This window comes from Nansenia antarctica (assembly GCF_963989245.1).
Source record: "Nansenia antarctica genome assembly, chromosome: 3".
Taxonomy (NCBI): domain Eukaryota; kingdom Metazoa; phylum Chordata; class Actinopteri; order Argentiniformes; family Microstomatidae; genus Nansenia; species Nansenia antarctica.
This window is the reverse complement of record NC_137688.1, coordinates 44217757-44237996: the sequence shown is the minus strand read 5'-3', so window position 1 is coordinate 44237996 and position 20240 is coordinate 44217757. Positions and strand designations below refer to the sequence as shown.

The 20240-nt window shown below is 47.6% G+C and overlaps 1 protein-coding gene across 1 annotated transcript in view; it reads left to right on the top strand.

Annotated features, from left to right (window-relative positions):
• The window catches only part of robo1 (roundabout, axon guidance receptor, homolog 1), a gene marked incomplete at its 5' end in the record, with an annotated part of 237583 nt that overhangs the window by 198634 nt on the left and 18709 nt on the right, over window positions 1-20240 (top strand). Inside the window, 10 exons of the mRNA XM_080527703.1 lie at window positions 1987-2068; window positions 2405-2573; window positions 2661-2827; window positions 3165-3286; window positions 5725-5959; window positions 7293-7414; window positions 9568-9739; window positions 12637-12840; window positions 16863-16889; window positions 18962-19004. Coding sequence (XP_080383829.1) covers window positions 1987-2068; window positions 2405-2573; window positions 2661-2827; window positions 3165-3286; window positions 5725-5959; window positions 7293-7414; window positions 9568-9739; window positions 12637-12840; window positions 16863-16889; window positions 18962-19004 — 1343 coding nt within the window. The remainder of the gene's footprint in view (window positions 1-1986; window positions 2069-2404; window positions 2574-2660; window positions 2828-3164; window positions 3287-5724; window positions 5960-7292; window positions 7415-9567; window positions 9740-12636; window positions 12841-16862; window positions 16890-18961; window positions 19005-20240) is intronic.

Sequence of the window (20240 nt, the reverse complement as noted above, 5' to 3'; positions counted from 1 at the left end):
CAGCTGATTGGAATTAATTACCGGTTAACATTAAATCCATCACATCTTTTGTTAGTTTTAAGCATGCACTGTCTTCTTACCTTTTGACTGATTGTTCGTGTTTCCTTTGAAGTTGTCACCACTTACATGTACACCTATTAAGTTTACTGTAAAATGTAGCATGTATATTGTTGTATGTAGATCCGCCTTCCCTTGTTCTGTTATCCATTTTGGTCGTGTTATGGTTGTGATGTTCTCAATGTTTTCAATGGCAATGTGTGTTGTTGTTTGTCTCCTGTTTGTCTGTGTTTTGTCATGTGTGTCTTTTATTGTTTGTCCTGTTCTTATTTAATATGTAAGGATGATGTATTATGCAATATGTATTATTATATTTGTATTGTATTGTATTATTGTATTATGATGTATTATGCATTGTGTTGTAACTTAGGACCCCCTCGAAAACGAGATGGTTCATCTCAAGGGGTTTATCCTAATAAAATACATTAACAACATAAATTAATCAGTGGGCTTTCAAACCACATGACCTATTTTCTAATATGACATATATATGGAAATACAAGGGTAATCGGATAGAATTCCCTTTGAAAAACAGAGGGTGTTTGAAGACTTCCAAATTGACCTGCCTTAAAAGTTTACATTTTCAATCAAGCTCAGCCATTAGACAACCTTTAATAACTAATTCCTCCAAATCTATTTCAAAGCTGTCTCCTATCACATCTGTTGGAACTTGGCAGACTCCCGCTGTTTAATAAATAAAGCATGCGTTCCCTCCTCCACGCCAGGCCCTCGGTGACCTGTCAGTCTTGCGTGTGTGTGTGTGTGTGTGGGGGGGGTTTGAAGCGGAGTCTGTGAAGTCGAACACACTCTTGAACTGTCACTCAGCTCTCTGCGTGTGTGACGTTGAGCTGTGTGAAGCTAAACACGTTTTTTTGTTTTTTTTACGGGGTCAGAGTTTGCGGCAGGTGGTGTTTTGACGACGGCAGGCGTGTGTTGGTGGGTGGGTGGGTTTGGTGACAAGACTGAGGTGATTGGCCTGTCACCGTGAGAACAGACTGTGGAGCATGATGAGTCTCAACCCCACACATACCCTCCTCAGGCTACAGCAGCTAGCTACATTAATGAACATGTCATGTTGGTCTGGTAACCTGACTTTAATGAAGATGTTTCTGACATGAATGGAACTAACATGGTACTATTATTACCCATATTTGATTATTACACCTATTTATTCTTTTTTCATTATTTTTCAAATGTTTTTAAATGAAAGCCATGACTGTCTCACCTGTCAAGGTGAACTTAAATGCACCTTTCTGTAGCTTGAGGGTGGTTTGTGGAGGGGAAGGGGGGGCTGTCTCAATCTCACACACTGAGAAACTTCTACAATACACCCTCTCTCTACCAACACATCTGGCACAGACACACACACACGCACACACACACACACACACACCCATCCACACCCATCCACACATACACCTACTATAGCTTCCCCCTCCAGCACAGATTGTCACTACATCTGTTGTGTGAAGCAGTCCCGCTTCTCTCACGGTGACTCAGAGGGGACGGGGAAGGAGAGAGAAAAGGTCTCCAATTAGCGTGTGTCTTGTGAAAAGCCGTTTCCATTTGACTGGTAAAGCCTGCCACTTGGCCTCTCCAGCTGCTTTTTACACTGCTCAGTGAGAGGGATGATCGGGAGGTTACCAGGCGTCAAAGGCTGAATGTGACACTGTCATGTTGAGAGAGAGAGAGAGAGAGAGAGAGAGAGAGAGAGAGAGAGAGGGAGAGAGAGAGAGAGAGAGAGACAGAGAGAGAGACAGAGAGACAGAGAGAGAGACAGAGAGACAGAGAGAGTAAGGAGGAAGCACTTATTCAACTATCAGAGAAATCATCAGAATGTACCCTTGTCATTAGCATCTCGTAATTGTACTCCCACTCTCTCTCCTCTCTTCCCTCCGCTCCCTGTGCTCCTTCCTCCACCTCTCTCAGCTGGGTGACACAGGCATGTACACCTGCATCGCCTCCACCCCCAGCGGCGAGGCCTCGTGGAAAGCCTACCTGGAGGTTCAAGGTACCGTTAACATCTTTGGGCTGCTGCCAGCCTGCTGTCACTGGAACATGAGATACATACATTTTTTTTAAAAACACTTTAGTCTGTAATTGCTTTATAGTTGGTTGGTCACAAATCTGCTGACATCAAGGGTTTGTTGTTGCGTGTGACGTGTGTGTTTTCATGTTTCGTGTGTGTGTGTGTGTGTGTGCGTGTGCGCGTGCATGCGCGTGTGTGTGTGCGCGCGCGTGCATTCGCAATCAGTGCTTACTGCATGCGTAAATCACAGTGACACTGGTTTGGGATGTTTCGAAATACCTGGTGGCTCATGGCCTTCTCTCCCTTCTCTGTGTGCAGAATTCGGCGTCCCCGTGCAGCCGGCCAGGCCCACGGACCCCAACCTGATCCCCAGCGCGCCCTCCAAGCCCGAGGTCACCGACGTCAGCCGCACCTCCGTCACCCTCTCCTGGAAGCCCAACCTCAACGCCGGGGCCACCCCCACCTCCTACGTCATCGAGGCCTTCAGGTACATAACCTACGAGTGTACTTCTAAAGTCTAAAGTCAGTATTCCCAGTATGAGAGTGCGCAACAATCCTACGTTCTCTCCCCCAGCCATGCATCTGGGAGCAGCTGGCAGACGTTAGCGGAGCACGTGAAGACCGAGTCGTACGTGCTGAAGGGCCTGAAGGCCAGCGCCGTCTACCTCTTCCTGGTGCGATCGGCCAACGCGTACGGCCTGAGTGACCCCAGCCCTATCACTGACGCTGTCAAGACTCAGGGTGGGTTAGGATCACCTCTGTTTTATGTTCCCACTCTCGAGTATTGGTACCCTCTTATTATGGTGCCACGTTGAGAGGCCTTTTTTGGTTCCGTGGTTCAGAGAAGGTTCTTCAAAGGTCTCTCCGACAGGCATAAGCCAAATAACCTTTCATGTTTTATTTTTTGTGAAGCAGATAAACAGAGGTCAGTATCCATTTGTTATTCTGTATATGTATATGATGGTGATGTATGGTGTGTGTGTGTGTGTGTGTGTGTGTGTGTGTGTGTGTGTGTGTGTGTGTGTGTGTGTGTGTGTGTGTGTGTGTGTGTGGGTGTATGTGTGTGTGTGTGTTGCAGATATCCCACCTACCAGTCAGGGTGTGGACCACCGTCAGATCCAGAGGGAGCTGGGTGAAGTGCTCATCCACCTCCACAACCCCACCATCCTCTCCTCCTCCTCCGTCAGAGTGCAGTGGACGGTGAGGAACAAACTACTTAAAGAACAAACTACTTAAAGGGATAGTTTACTCTTAAAAGGATAGTTGTACTGTCAAATCACACTCCTGTGATGAACTACATACATCCAGAGTGAACTATACCTTTAACGCCTTTTAATTGTCTCTGTATTGTTTAGCGGGAAGTTCCCTAAAGGTGTTTATGTTTGTCCCCATATATGTATGCACTTTCAATTCTACTGATGTCATGTCACTTTTATGACTACCAACAGTATGTGCTAAAAAGTACAAACACTATCTCTGCTTCAGGCGTTCAGGGCTTCAATCCTCATCAGTGAGTAGACGGTATGATGACCGATTTAGGAGCACACATCTATTGTGTTCTCCGAAAGGTGCCATGGGAGAGTACCGTGCCTAGCTGTAAATGTTCGGTCTTTACGCTCCATTTGTTTGGCCAGTCAGCAGTGCTAACGCGCTAACGTCCTCGAGCCCTACAGAGGACAGGACAGGACGGACACTGCAGAGAGAGAGCAGGCTGCAACCCTGGCAAACGGCTCTAACTGTCCATCTGGCGTGGAGTGTGCCACCGGGGCTGGCCGGCGGCGCTGCCTTCGGAGCTGTCTGTCTGTCCCTCTGTCTGTCTGTCTGTCTGTCTGCCTGTCTGTCTGCCATCCTGCCTGCCTGCCTGCCTGCCTGCCTCCCTCCCTGTCTGCCTCTCTGTCTGTCTGTCTGTCTGTCTGTCTGTCTGTCTGCCTGTCTATCCATCTGGCCATCTGGCCAGCTGCAGCCAGAGCACAGCCTGCCAACACAAGCCCATATGACAGCGGGCCCCTCGCTCCACGACACAGCACGGCCCTCAGTCCTAGGCGGCGTCCCAGAGCCCATACCGCTGCACGGCGTGCCAGCCTGTGCCCTCCCAGATTGAAAACACTTGACTGCTGTTAAAATAATACAAGTGAGAAGAGAGAGGCGGCCAACTCGCGCTCTGGCAGGCACAAATGGTTTGCAGATGTGGGAGGAGAGGAGGAGGAGAAGGAGGATGAGGAGGAGGAGGAGGAGATAGAGAGAAAGAAGGGTATGGAGTGCTTGCGGGATGTATATAGGGACCTCTGTGCTGTTAGATAGATGATATTCAACACTGTGGGCTCCAGGCCTTCCATGGGTCCACTGTCTTTCTGTGTTTATCTATTCTAGGCTCTGGGATTATGGATTACTTGGGTAGATTATAAAACATAGAGAAGTGTACAGGTACAATGTACAGGTTGCAGTAGAGGAAAGTCAAAAGACTGGCTCCTTAAACAGATAAGCCCTCAGGGTGTTACAGTACATATTGACGTTAGACCACCACCCTCCACCCTCTACATTCCCAGGCCATAACAAAGTGCCATACTGAGTGATCCATGAGGAAATAGGAAATGTGAAAAGGATATGGACAGGCCAAGACTGATCTGGAACACCGCTGCCTTGTTACCAGCCTGTCTGATCGGAATGTTCTGGAAGAAAACTAGCAATCCATCACAAAACAGTGTACGCGTTGACATGGTTTCCACAATTTTTGGGGGGGGGTTAAACTCTCATGTTGTCCTTTCTTGGCTGTCTCTACACGCTCCTATGTGTTCTGGTTGTACAGTGTGTAGCCTAATGAGGACCACCTGAGCCGACAGCCTACTTTTATAGAGGAGGGGTACATAAAAAAGAACTACAAAAAAAGAAACATTGAAAACTTTACAAGCCAGTGCTGCCTGCCTTCCACGAGGATGGTGTGTGTGTGTGTGTGTGTGATCGCACAGCATCCCTACACCCGTCGTTCATATGGATCACGTCTGATGGGTTACAATATCCACACCTACTGTACCGAAGAGACGTCGTTATGGATCCACGATTTAAAACTAGCATGATGCACTCCTCTATGACTGCAAGAGGCAAGAGCCTTCCAACTTCTGGAATCAAAATGCCACCCATCATTACCCATTTGGGATTTAGACAGTATCCAGTTTCTTGGTTAATGTGGCGTAGTGTGTGAGGCTCCCCTGCACAGTTCCTGGAGCTCCCAGTCTCGTCTCTCTGGACTGGGTTTGGGTTGGGATAGGCTGTTTGGGGGCTCCCTGGCCCACTCTATAACCAGGACCAGACTTTAAGGAACCACTGGCCGATGACCTCATGGTGTGGTTTCCACAGATCGCTGGTGCTCCAAATGGCTGCACTGGCGGCCAGACAGACAGACAGACAGACGGACAGACGGGTAGATAGAGAGATGGGATGGTGGAGCGATGTGATGAGTTAACGCTCCGTGCACACCAGTCAGTGCCAGTCGTATTAGTTATGCTGGCCTGTATTGCTTTGAGCTGGCGTTTGATGATGTGTTCCAGAGCAATGCTGTGAGACTTTCCACTATTAACTTCAAGAAGAATCAGGCTGTGACTCCTGTGTGTCTGTGCTGTGATCTTTACTCCGGCCACTAGGTGGAGCAGCAGTCTCAGTACATCCAGGGCTACAAGGTGATGTACCGCGGTTCTCCAGAGGGGGGGCAGCAGAGGAGCGACTGGGCCGTGTTTGAGGTGCGGACCCCTGGGGAGGACTTCGCCGTGGTGCCCCAGCTCAGGAAGGGTGTCACCTACGAGTTCAAAATCCGCCCCTTCTTCAACGAGTTCCAGGGCACAGACAGCGAGGTCAAAGTAGCAAAGACTCTGGAGGAAGGTGGGTGGACATGTCCTTCCTGTGTGTGCGTGTGTGTGTGTGTGTGTGTGTGTGTGTGTTTGTGTGTGTGTGTGTGTGTGTATGTGTGTTTGTCTTTGTGCGTGTGTGTGTGAGTGTGTGTGTTTGTGTGTGTGCGTGCGTGCATGTATTCGTGTGTATGCGCGTGTCTGTGTGCATGTGTGTGTGTGTGTGTGTGTGTTTGTGTGTCTGCGTGCGTGTATTTGTGTGCGTGCGTGTATTTGTGTGTATGCGTGCGTCTGTGTGTGTGTGGGTGTGTGCGTGTGTGTGTGTATGTATGTGTGTTTGTGTGTGTGTTTTAATGTGTGTCTGCGTATGCATGTGCGTGAGAACATACAACAGCTGTTCACAGCAGCCACATAGAGGAGAGGATTATGTTATGTTAAAATTCGATGTTTGGTGTATGCAGGGGCGGATGTTTTTAGCTGTTTGAAACAGTCTTGTGAAAACCATGAAGAGGGTAACATCCCCAAATACGACGCTCAAATAAGTGCTGTGCTAATTGTTCATAGGGTGGGTGGTGGAAATCTTCTGGGACTAGTTACAGCCCAGTGCTCATAGACCATATCAAAGAAAGCAACATCGTGAAAAGTTATGTGGAAGGAATGAGAGAGGAACTGACGGAATTACTAATGTTTGCCAGTGCGTGGGTGTGTGTTTTGATTTTCTCCTTGTGTTATTCAGCACTTTGTTGCTGATTTTGTTCATTACATTTTTTTTTCTTTTTTTTCAAACACTAAGCCCTTACTCCCTTGAGCAGAAACGCTTGCTTTCATTAAAGTCAATCAGAACATGATTAGGAGTATTATGTTGTGTTCATTATAAATTCACTTTAATTACACTCATCGGAGTAGCATCATCACAAAGCTCACGCTGTGTAAACATCGCAATCATAATTCCCTCTCTATTTAAATAAACAATGATTTTATTTTATTTACTGGAAACACTTGTACTGAACAAACAAACTCATGGTTATTTGTTGGTATTCAAATGAAAGCAGCTATCCATGACAACATTTCACGTGAGATCAGATCAGACCATCCATGTTGCATCATGGGACTATTAGAAAAAGTGCATTTAAGCTTGCATTTAGTCTTTAACTGAACAAAGAGCTTGCATTTAGCCTTTAACAGCACATTTAAGCTTGCATTTGAGGCTTTAACCGAACAAAGTCATTTTGAGACTGTACTAATCAGGGACTGACAATAAATTATATATATATTTTTAAATATGATATTTTATACTGTATAAAAAGTAAAACACAATTTTAACATGTCTGTCTGTCTGTCTGTCTCTCTGTCTGCCTGTCTGCCAGCCCCTAGCGCAGCCCCTCTTGGCGTTACTGTGATGGAGAGTGGGGACAATGGGACAGCTGTGGTCGTGTCCTGGCAACCGCCTCCAGAGGAGGAGCAGAATGGGGTGGTCCAGGAGTACAAGGTGAGAACCAGAGACTCTGGTCTGTGGAGGGGGAACACTCATAGTCACCCTGATCACACTGTAGAGCTGAGCCGGGCCGGGCCGGGCCGGGCCGAGCCAAGCCGACCTGAGCCAAGCTGAACCAAGTTGAGCAGCATTGAGCTGGCCTGTTAACATACATTATCCCCCATAGTTGCTGTAACAATGTTGGAAATGACAATGTGAACAAAATGAAACATCCAGAACAGCATGGTTTGGATGGACCCTATAGTGTGTGCTGTAAAGCTCCTTCTGTAGAACTGAGAGAGACTGTGAGAATGAGTGAATCATGGGTGGAGTTTCATCTCTGTGGTGTCTCTGTTCAGAGGGGAAGAAGACACAATGAGATGTGGTGGGATGTTGTTGGTGGAAACTGCTGTGAAACAGTGCCATCTAGTGGACAAGACAGACATACACAGCTCATGACATTGTCCTCTGATATTCGGACATGATTCTCCCACACAATGTTGGTGTCTCCTAGTCAGAGAATTATATGAGTCTAGATCTATGGGTCTACGTCTGCTATCTGCTAACCATGTCCATGGTGTGTAATCTATTCAGCCATATACTACCTCAAGTTACCCTGCTGACTCATTAAGTTCCATCCAATCACTGCAGGCTTGAAGTGAACATGATTAGAGTTGTGGTTTTGTGAGCTGTGTTGGCTCTAGGTGGCTTTTATGAGCATTACATGGGAGCACCTTTTCTTCACTTGGTTTTCTGAGAAGGGGATAAGACAGACAGTCGATATAATCAAGGTGAAGACAATCAGATGTTAGAGACAGTAGAGGATGATATATTGTAGATTCTCCTCTTGGAGATAATGTTCTGCTCCTGTACAACTGCTTTTTTCGTACAGTCGTTCTTCAATCAAAGAAATACGTCATCCGATCGGCGAAAAAACGCGTTCATTCATGAGCCATGCATTCATCTCTGACAATCACACCGTCGAGGTCTGTCAGCGTTGTCCCAATATATCCATGAACCTGTAGCCCCTCTGCTCTCTCCTCTGCTCCCTATGTAGTGCGCACTCATAAGTATACAACTCGGTCTAGCCACCTCACTCGGGGCTCCTCTCTGCTCTCATATTATACTGAGCTGAGTCCTGGCATTTTAATTGGAAAGCATCATTTTTTTCTCTCTCTCGTTTTGTCATTTTGGAATGTAGGTTAGTTTTGGAAGGGGAGAGCACAGCACAGTCAGTTTTCAAAAAGTTAAGCCAGTGTTAATTTTCCAGGTAAATGTTTTCTAGCGATAGGGTTTAGAGTAATTTCATGCTTGTTAAATCTGGTGCAGGAGCGTTCCCCTGCTCATTACCGCATCGGGTCCCTAGAGGCGCTTCTTCTTCCCACCGTGACTCAAAGAGACACACAGAGCCTTTAATCGCTTTGTAACACTATGCACATACACACACACACACACACACACACACACAGGCATGCACACACATGCGCACACGCATGCACACACGCACACACACACACACACACACACACACACACACACACACGCAAGCCCGCACGCGCACACACACACACACACACACACACACCCACGCACACACCCCCACACACACACACACACACATGGAACCAGGGCCATGTCAGCGTCTTGTTAACTTATGGGAGATGGTGGTGGCAGAGGGGAGGGGGTTAAGAAAGCACCTCAAGCCAGGTTCAGGATGTTGGGGTTAGCAGACCTCATGCTGAGGTGAATGTATGGCGCTCTTTGTGACCCGAGGATTGAGTTAGCCTGAGAGAGCGCTCTCTCTTTCCTGGGAGTGCCAGCAACTGAACTCCTGCTGTAATTGGGTTATGGAGGTGATTACTGATCCCTGTTTGCTTTTCATGGCCTTAGAGTACACTCACTCAGACAGGGGACCGTGTTATGGCTACCACAGCTAATACTGACAGTGTTGGACACACCTACTAAAACATAGAATCATGTTGGCGTGTTTTTTCTATGTGGATTACCGCGCGGGGTCTAATTAAATCCACACACCCGATTCAAGCAGTCACTACTAGCTTACTACCGCTAGTTGTTGTGTGATATCGCCGCTATAACACTGACATAATCTCTCTCTTGCTCTCTCTCCCTCTCTCTCTCTCTCTCTCTCTCTGTTTGTGTCCTGACAGATCTGGTGTTTGGGGAACGAGAGCAGGTATCATATCAACCGTACGGTGGATGGCTCCACCTTCTCCGTGGTGATCCCCAGCCTCGCCGCGGGGGTACGCTACAGTGTGGAGGTCGCGGCCAGCACCGGCGCCGGCCCCGGGGTCAAGAGTGACATCACCTACTTCCAGCTCGGTAAGTTTTAGTCGGAAATAACTCTTAAATCTAACCTAACCTCCGTCTTGACCAAGTAGGAGGTTAAGCTAACTTGTTGTCTCTCAGGGTTGAATTGTAGGGATAAGCTCTCACTTGAGGTCCTCATAGAATGTCATGTTCTCCACCCTGTTAAATTGTAGGTTGTTTTTGAGAAACAGTGAATTTTTTACGGTTACATGTCAATCCTGTACCATAAGTACATAATCCACATGTCATTGTAAAACCATTTAGATGTTAGCGCTACGGAATCATTTTTTACTGTTGCAGTGATTGCTCTCAATCCTTGTCTCAACCTGCTCCTCCACATTACTGTCAATAACACCAGTGGTTGACTGTATAATTGAAATGATTACTGCTCAATTATATACTGACGGACCTGGGATAATGCCACCTGTTGATGAGCATAAATGGCAGGGACACTTGTAATGTCTATCGTTCTGAAAGCCTCAAGTTTACCGCTCTGTCAGTGTATCTTCAATGGTGTTTACCCTGCTGACAATGTGACAGAAAGGTTACATGGAGTTCCAGCTTGGCGGCTGCCTGCCCTGCCCTACGGTGTTCTCAAGGCAAGGAGCTCTGCTGCAACAGCACCAACAACAGCTGTCCTAAAACTCTGAACCCAAGCCCTGCTACGTGCCAGGAGGTGGCACAGGGTGGTTCATCACATATTCACTTCCCAATTCCCCATATGCTGTTAGACTCCAGACAATACTCAGACGACTACTAACACTGTGTACTCCACAGTTTAGACTATACTCCAGACTACACTCCAGACTATTAGACTGTACTCCAGACTATCAGACTATACTCCAGACTATCCGACTGTACTCCAGACTATCTGACTATACTCCAGACTATCAGACTACACTCCAGACTATCAGACTATACTCCAGACTATCAGACTATACTCCAGACTATACTCAGACTACACTCCAGACTATCTGACTATACTCCAGACTATCAGACTACACTCCAGACTATCAGACTATACTCCAGACTATCAGACTATACTCCAGACTATACTCAGACTACACTCCAGACTATCAGACTGTACTCCAGACTATCAGACTACACTCCAGACTATCAGACTGTACTCCAGACTATACTCCAGACTATCAGACTATACTCAGACTATACTCCAGACTATACTCAGACTATACAGTTGTACTCCCCAGATCTCTGCTGCGCCTGCTGAGGGACACACATGAGAACAGATGGTACATGAGATGTTCTGTCTGTGTTCAACCTGTGTGACGCAAGTAGGCTGGGGAACGTACAGGCATGGAGAAGCACGGATCTGTGACTGATACCATTTTTCTCTCACTTGAGAAGTTCCTACAGCGCTCGTTGCCATGTTCCAGGTCTGAAGTGGAACAATGTGCCAGGGGGACTTAACACAGCGCTGCTCACTGGAATGCATTTGTCACACTGGGGGGTGGGGTGGGGGGGGTGGGCGGGGGTGTTAGTTTGCGTCATGGCAGTCCCAGAAACCTGTAAAGTCCCCCCGGTCTGTTTAGGCACATTGGCACTCAGCTCCCCTCCTTCCGGAAACATCCGTGAAATCTACTGAGGAGCGGAGGAGGAGGAGGAGGAGGAGGAGAGCAAAGGCAACCTAACTGGAAGAAAAGAGAAAGAGAGGAGAGAGATGATGCGGTAGAAAACCCTGGTGCTTTGGGAAACTTGTTTTTGCCTCAGGCTGAGAGAGTCTCGAAAGATAAAAGTGGCTGAAACATGAAACAAGCCAGCGAGAGAAAAAAGATGAAGAAAGTCAGAATAGCAAGTTGAACATGAGAAACTATTTCTTAGGGTGGGGGAGGGCGGGGGGGGGGGGCGGAAAATGAGTGGTCTTTCATGTACAAGGCACGGTAGAAACACTGAGAGAATAGACACATCATAAAATGAAGAAAAAAAGAAGGTTTCTGATGGTGTTTGTAGTCCAGTCGGTTCATTAACAGTGTGTATCTCAACAGAAACAGCTCAAGGATATAAACACTGCATGTAACCCACAGATCTGCAATAGCCTACTCATTACCACAATGTTTTTCCTATAGTATGATCTCATTGTCATTTGAATAGAAGGTTGCTCAGCGGATAATGATGCCCCTATGTTTTCCTGTGAGGGAGAATAGAAAAAAAATGTCGACAACGGTTTCTTCCTGGTTCATCAGGCTTGTCTTGGTAGTGAATGGACGGTGTGTTTGGATTCTCTGGGGTTTGAGAATGCCATTGTTGTTGGGGGGGATTTTGGTACGTATGAAAAGCCTTTGAATAATGGAGAGAGATGGAAACAGCTCCATCGCGCCAGCCCGACCCAGTCCAGCCACACGCTTACCTGCTGAGATGAAAGGCCTCTTTTGTCAGTAGAAGAAAAGAGAAAGTTCATATGTATGCCTTCTCTCCTGCCTTCAATTTCTTTTTTTTTATCCCTCTTTTAAAATAATTTTCCCATTTCAGACTCGGTTTTTCCACTCGGTTTGAAGTAGTATGTCGCAAATAACTTGTATTTATTTCTCTCTCCCCTTCCCCCCCCATATTTTATGACTTTCCATTTCCTACGCTTCTTTATCCTCCCTTTTTTCTTTCCTTTCTTTACTCTCCCATTCCTCTGCCACTCGACCTGCCCTTGCCCTCATGATTCCTTCCTGACCCTTTCCTTTCCCTTTCATCTCTTTCTAATCCTTTCTTCACCGTCCTTCCCCTACATCCCTCTCCCATCCCTCCCTCTCTCCCTCTCTCTCTCTCTGTCTCTCTCTCTCTCTCTCCCTCTCTCTCTCTCTGTCTCTCTCTCGCTCTCTCTCTCTCCCCCTCAAACGTGTCTATCGTTCTCTCCAACCTCACCCGCCGACTCATCTCCTCTCAATCCTCTCATCCTCTAGACTCGTCCGGACGTATGACAGAGAGCGTGGTGGACCCAGAGAACACTCTGTCCCAGCAGATCTCAGACGTGGTGAAGCAGCCGGCCTTCATCGCGGGGATAGGAGCCGCCTGCTGGATCATCCTCATGGTGTTCAGTATCTGGCTCTACCGCCACCGCAAGAAGAGGACCGGCCTGACCAGCAGCTACGCAGGCATCCGCAAGGGTCAGTGTTACACAGACACGGCCTACTGTTACACAGACACAGCTTCCTGTTACACAGACACGACTTCCTGTTACACAGACATGGCTTCCTGTTACACAGACACGGCTTCCTGTTACACAGACACGGCTTCCTGTTACACAGACACGGCTTCCTGTTACACAGACACGACTTCCTGTTACACAGACACAGCTTCCTGTTACACAGACACGGCTTCCTGTTACACAGACACGACTTCCTGTTACACAGACACGGACTACTGTTACACAGACACGGACTACTGTTACACAGACACGACTTCCTGTTACACAGACACGGCCTACTGTTACACAGACACGGCTTCCTGTTACACAGACACGGCCTACTGTTACACAGACACGGACTACTGTTACACAGACACGGCTTCCTGTTACACAGACACGGCTTCCTGTTACACAGACACGGCTTCCTGTTACACAGACACAGCTTCCTGTTACACAGACACGGCTTCCTGTTACACAGACACGGCCTACTGTTACACAGACACGACTTCCTGTTACACAGACACGGCCTACTGTTACACAGACACGGCCTACTGTTACACAGACACGGCTTCCTGTTACACAGACACGACTTCCTGTTACACAGACACAGCTTCCTGTTACACAGACACGGACTACTGTTACACAGACACGGCTTCCTGTTACACAGACACGGCTTCCTGTTACACAGACACGGCTTCCTGTTACACAGACACGACTTCCTGTTACACAGACACGACTTCCTGTTACACAGACACGACTTCCTGTTACACAGACCTAAGTTGGACCATAACTCCTCCCTCATGCCTGTGTTGCATCATACTGTACCGTCTGATGTCAGTTGAGGTGTCGTCAAGGTCTGAAAGGGGTTCTGGATAACAGAACAGTACTTTGAGAAAGTTAAAGATGTGCAGCGGGGAAATGCACCCTGTCAGATTAAGACGTTGCAACAGAATTGCTTCATATTTCGCCTACCTGTCTGGCAAGGTTGTGTGTAAAGTGTTATTGAAGTGCATCGTGAAGTCCAACCACTTTAAACTGTTCCTCTTCTAGAGAGAGACAGAGCAACATGCTATGATTGTCCTTTGTCAAGGACATACTGACATTTACTTGAAGTGCGTTGATATTTTCAGGCCTGTGATTTTGGAGGAGTTTAAAGCACCATGTCATTTTATCGCCAGTGAATTGTTTCCGTGGTGTCTTTATTGCATAGTGTGTGAGTGTTGCACTCACAGTATCAGGCCCTGTGTGTGTGTGTGTGTGTGTGTGTGTGTGTGTGTGTGTGTGTGTGTGTGTGTGTGTGTGTGTGTGTGTGTGTGTGTGTGTGCGTGCGTGCGTGTGTGTGTGTCTGAGCGTTAATGAGCATGTGTATGAGCGTGTGTGTGTGTGTGTGAGAGCATGTGTGAGTGTGTGTGTGTGTGTGGGTGTGTGTGTGAGAGCATGTGTGAGTGTGTGTGTGTGTGTGTGTGTGTGTGTGTGCGAGCATGTGTGAATGTGTGTGTGTGTGTGTGTGTGTGTGTGAGTGTGTGTGGGTGTGAGAGCATGTGGGAGTGTGTGTGTGTGTGTGTGTGTGTGTGTGTGTGTGTGTGTGTGTGTGAGTGCGTGCGTGCGTGCGTGTGTGCATGCGTGTATAGAGTATAGGGCGGTATATTTACCTGACACAGAGCAGGAGTGACAGGGTTCGGGAGGTGCCCAGCCTCTGCCCGCTGTAGTGAGAGTATAAAGAGTGCGGAATGAGGGACTGCCTTGTAGGCCTCCTCTCTGTGCTGCCTGGTGTAATGTGTGGCTGCAGGCTATGCAGCTGCTGCCTGCCTCTCTGCCCCTGCCCCTAACCACTACTGCAGGGTTCAGCTTCACTAGGGACTGACGGCTCAGGGGTCAGACGAGATAAGTTGCGTTCTACCTGGAGAGAAGAACAACAGACAGGCTTCCTGTCCACCGCTGTCACACACTCACACCAGGTGTTGTTACATGTCCTATGTCGTCACTGGGAAGACAGAGAACATTTTTATTATTTTCATTATGTTTTCTGTGTGTGTGTGTGTGTGTGTGTGTGCGTGTACATGCGTGTGTGTGTGGGCACGCCTGTGTGTGCGTCATTCTCCAGTTATTCTTTGTCTGTGACGTTGACGATCCTGTTAATTATGTGTCAGTGTGTTTGATGGGCATCGTCATTATGGCGTGGCCATTCAGAGCGGTTGGGCATCGACTTCCTGGTATGTTCCAAATAAACCAATCCCCCGTCCTCAAAGTCTTCTAATTGAAGTGACTGCACCCAAAGGGCATGTTGAGCGGATCCTGTGGCCGTACAATGGTCCTTGTGAAGACTTTATGAGTACAGTAATCTGCTCTGCCTAAGAGCCTAATGGGGGGCTTCTGTGTAAGCTGAGGCTGACTCAGTGGTCTTTTTTTGAGGACCCCTTCGTTGAACAGAGCCGAGCAGGCCTTTGGTTGTTTCCTCACGTTAACCCACAAGACTCGTAATGCGGGCACGGTAGGCAAAACATCCCCCCCCCCTGTTTCTCCTCCTGCACTCCACTCCTGAAAACCACAAGAGGCCAGGGACGTTGTTGGAACTGGTAACCAAGAATGTTTGGAGAAGCGAAGAGGAGTATAATTGCAACCACATGAAGCAACAATCGGCACTCCGCAGGGTGAAGTAGGTGGAATTGGGAGTTGTGGAGAATGGTAGGAGGCACAACGGGACTGTGTGTGTGTGTGTGTGTGTGTGTGTGTGTGTGTGTGTGTGTGTGTGAGTGTGTGTGTGTGTGTGTGTGTGTGTGTGTGTGTGTGTGTGTGTGTGCGTGCGTGTGTTACATCAGTACTCAGTACCATAGCCCGGGACGTCCTCATCCATCCAGTCCTTGACAGTCTCGTGTCACTGCGGTAATTTGATGTATTTATTTCAATCACGTTAGCATTCTCTCCACAGAGCGTCTCGCACGCCAAGTGTCAGTCGCTCTCCTCTTCAAAGCCGAGCAGCAGACAGATAGAACCATCCAAATGCCATCTGTTAGGCTGCCTGCTCCCAGCATCAAGGGGAGGAATCCCAACATGATGAGATAAGTGTGGCATTTAAGGGACGTTTGTTGGTGCAGACTAGAAGGGTAATTTTCACATAGTGTAAACAAGGGGAAATGAAGAGGTGAGGAGAGCCCCTGTCTCAGTGTTGGAGGTGTCCTATAACCCAGAGCCTGACAGCTGCATACCAAAGACCCACACACACACACACACACACACACACATACATCAGGTATTGTGCTTATTAACATGTAGCAACACCATGTAGCATATTGAATATCAGTCACATCAAACATGCTATCACCTCAAACCTTTCATGTTGGCTCAGAAAAGAGATGGAGCATACTCGGAAAACTCACACACATACACATGCGTATATAACCCTCCCACACACACACACACACACACACACACACACCATGAAGGGCTCCCTCAGTGCCAGAGAGTGAGTAATAGAGATGTGTGAGCGATGACGTGTGTGAGTGAGATAGCACGGTCCCTCTGGTGTGTGTGTGTGTGTGTGTGTGTGTGACCTCCTCCCAGCAGGCCTCTCACAGCCTGGGTCTGGATTTAAAACTGCAGCTGCCCCCAAACTCACCGTCAGCCAGCGGGGGGTTCGGGGCTATTTGAGAGGATCAAAGACTAAGAAGCAGCAAGGAGCGTGTGAGAGGGGGACGGATGGGGAGAGGGAGATAATTCCACTTGAAATGCATACCATGTTGGAAGAGCAAGACGAGTCAGAATGCCATTTATAATGAAGACTGTGTGTGTGTGTGTGTGTGTGTGTGTCTGTGTGTGCAAGCTTGCGTGCCCACGCGTAGCTGTCTGAAACTGTGGCGTCATCGAAGCTAGTTGTTATGAAACTCACTGCATGAGACACATACAGTACAAATGCATGCTACTGTGTTGAATGGGGATGCAATTTTTAACAATATTATTTTCTTCTTCTCTTTTCCTCTATTTCTCCCTTGCTTGGACCCATAGTGCCGTCCTTCACCTTCACCCCTACAGGTAAGCCAACATGCTCTCTTAGTCATTCCTCTCGCTCCACCATTTCACATGACATTTGACTGTTTAACCATTTAGCAGACGCTTTTATCCAAAGCGACTTACAATTAGAGATTACAGGGACAGTCTCCCTGCAGTAGCTAAGGGCTAAGTGCTAAGTGGGGGTGTTCCCAGGTGGGATTTGAACTTGTGATCACCTTCTGATCACCAGTCCAACTCATTATCCACTAGGGCTAGGCCACCACTACCCCCACCAAACCGTGACCGACACACCTCAGCACAGGAGCACTGACCTCCATGGCCTCAACACACGACACTCCTCATGTATGTTCACATGGCAACAGTCTCAAAGTGTTCATTCTGCACCAGAGCAGAGCTACAGAAAAACACTGAAGGCACCAGAAGGCACAATCCCCACTTATTAATAAGGAACATATGCGGTGCAAGGTTTTTGAAGGAAAGGGTCGAGAAAAATTTTCCACCAAGTGGTTCGGGTGCATCTGACAACCGTTAAGAGAGGACTGGAGCTGTGCTACTGCAGTGGGAAGTTGTTAGAAACGGACAGTGACTTGATTAAAGGCCTGCTGTCATCCGCACCCCCTACCTCAGATAGGGATCTCAGAGAGTGACACACACTAGGGGTTATACTGACCAATTAGACTGAGCTACAGTATGGGTCAGGGAGGCTGGGACATTAGAGGAGATAGCTGTGAACTGGAGTGATACCACCCTAACAGGGAGAATGGAGGAGTGTGTGTCTGTCAGTCTGTCTGTATTTCTCTCTCTCTCTCTCTCTCTCTCTCTCTCTCTCTCTCTCTCTCTCTCTCTCTCTCTCTCTCTCTCTCTCTCTCTCTCTCTCTCTATCTCTCTTACTCTCTCCCTCTCTTGCTGAGGTATGCCAGAGGGGTATGCTCATTAGACACCTGTGCTCATCCCTGTGTGTGTGTGTGTGTGTGTGTGTGTGTGTGTGTGTGCATGCTTGCTTGCTTGTGCACGTGCACTGTGTGCATGTTCGACTGAGATGGTGAAGAGAGAGAGAGAGAGAGAGAGAGAGAGAGAGAGAGAGAGAGAGAGAGAGAGAGAGAGAGAGAGAGAGAGAGAGAGAGAGAGAGAGAGAGAGAGGGAGAGAGAGAGAGAGAGAGCGAGAGAGAGAGAGAGAGAGCCACAGTACGTGTGAGCGTTGCGGTTTGATTGACTAATCCCATATGTGCAGTGGCTGTGTCTAAACTGAGAGAGTTTGTTCCTCCCATCAGCCCCCGGGCCTTGGGATCAAGCCTAATGCTTTTATTGTTGCAATCATGTTTTATGGACTGTTGGAACACTTTCAGGTGAGACTGATTTAGTCGTGTTAGTTTTGGGTGGGTTCCCTAACGCTTGGGGTTACTGTAGGTGTCTGCCTCAGGTTGGAGTAAACAATCCTTGAACCTGCCCTGGCACAGAGTGTAAAAACAGGATTTTACATGTGTCGATTTTAATCTATCACCTGATTCTGATTGGTCGAGGCATTCAGTTGATTTGCGTTGTGGAATTTCGCAGAGAGCTTATCTATCTGTAGAGGCCAAGGCTAGCCTTCGCTTACTTCCTGTTTAGAGGAGAAAAGGGAGAGAGAGAGAGAGAGAGAGAGAGAGAGAGAGAGAGAGAGAGAGAGAGAGAGAGAGACCAGCATAAGCCCTCCCACCCTCTCTCGCTCTGAGAGGAGATTGTAATTAAAGTTGGAGTTTATCTCTCCTTCACACACCGGCAGCTTAAAGCCCCTTGAAAGAGTCCAACTTCTAGCGCTCTGCGCTTCAAACACACGCGAACCATGCCAGGACACCAAAGCACTGTGCAGCCCCCCACCTAAGCCTCTTACACATCCTTGTCACTGTGATTCAGCCTCCACCAGTACACACACACACATACACACACACACACACACACACATACACTCACCTACAAAAACAAATCCATGTCTTTTTAAGGCCTGTTGCTTTGATGACAACAATATTGTTGTTGACGATGATGATGATGATGATGATGATGATGATGATGATGAAGTCTTAACAGTACCTTTTGTGTCTCCCTTTGTGACGCAGTGGCTTATCAGAGAGGGGGAGAAGCTGTGAGCAGTGCTGGCAGGTAAGAATTCATGACTGTATGACATTTACACAAATATGCTGTATGACACTCATGGATTTTGGTCAATATTTCTGAGACAGTTTCAACAATAGGGTTCATGACATTACACTGCATTGTCTCTTTGTGTTATTTTCAATTCATCCTTATTAGCCTATTTCTGTCTTATGATGCTACCAAAGGTAGTTATAGTTATTTCCAGTGTTGTTGCTTGTATCTGAGCATTCAGATGGGACAGTTGGGGGAAAAGAGAGAGGAGAGGTAACAGGTTGGGGACATGAGGGCATAGGTGGTAGAATATCTGAGAGTGCATGGGAGGAAGAGTGTATCGTTCTCAGAACAGCACTAGGGGGAGCACTTTCACTTCTTAAGTCTACAGCACGGTCTATTGCCAGGAGGAGAGGGGAGGTGCAGAAAACACGGGAGGATAGAGGAAGGATGGAAGGAAGGGGGGAACAAAGGATCATCTAGTCTGCCAACACCCTCATCCTCATCCCAAGCGGAGGAGAGGAGAGCCACATCTGGCCACAAGGCTGTGCCATAGCATTACTCTAAACACACACACACACACACACACACACACACAGACACACAGACACACAGACACACACACACACACACACACACACACACACACACACACACAGACACACACACAAAGAGATGAGTGGTAGCTAGCACCCTCTAAACCCTCCATTAGATTGGAGCATCCTAAGGGAAGAGTGGAAAGTCCCAATTGGCCATCCTTTTCCCTGAAGTGTGCACTCGTGCACTCCCCTTTACACTGATCTAAAATAAAACATAGGATCTGTGTACTGTAGGACCACTCAGATTCATGTGGGTAGTGCACAAGTGTACGTCTCAAGAGAAAGGGTGGAGAGATTTTGAGATCCAAAACTACTGTGGAGCATTTGACATGAACCTGGTTGACATGAACCTGGTGTGTGTGTGTGTGTGTGTGTGTGTGTGTGTGTGTGTGTGTGTGTGTGTCTGTGTGTCTGTGTGTGTGTGTGTGTGTGTGTGTGTGTGTGTGTGTGTGTAGCAGTAAAACGTGGATTGAAGTAAAGCATGATAGGATACTGATAAGGATATTTTTTTAACAGCGTAAAAAAATGCAAGTGCTGACCGTGACACTTAGGGGGGGGTGTCTAAAATATTTGCGCTATTTTCAAGGCCATAATTTTCCAGCGTACATGATGGCACTTGACCTGCTTCTCATTATGAACACGGCTCTATTTA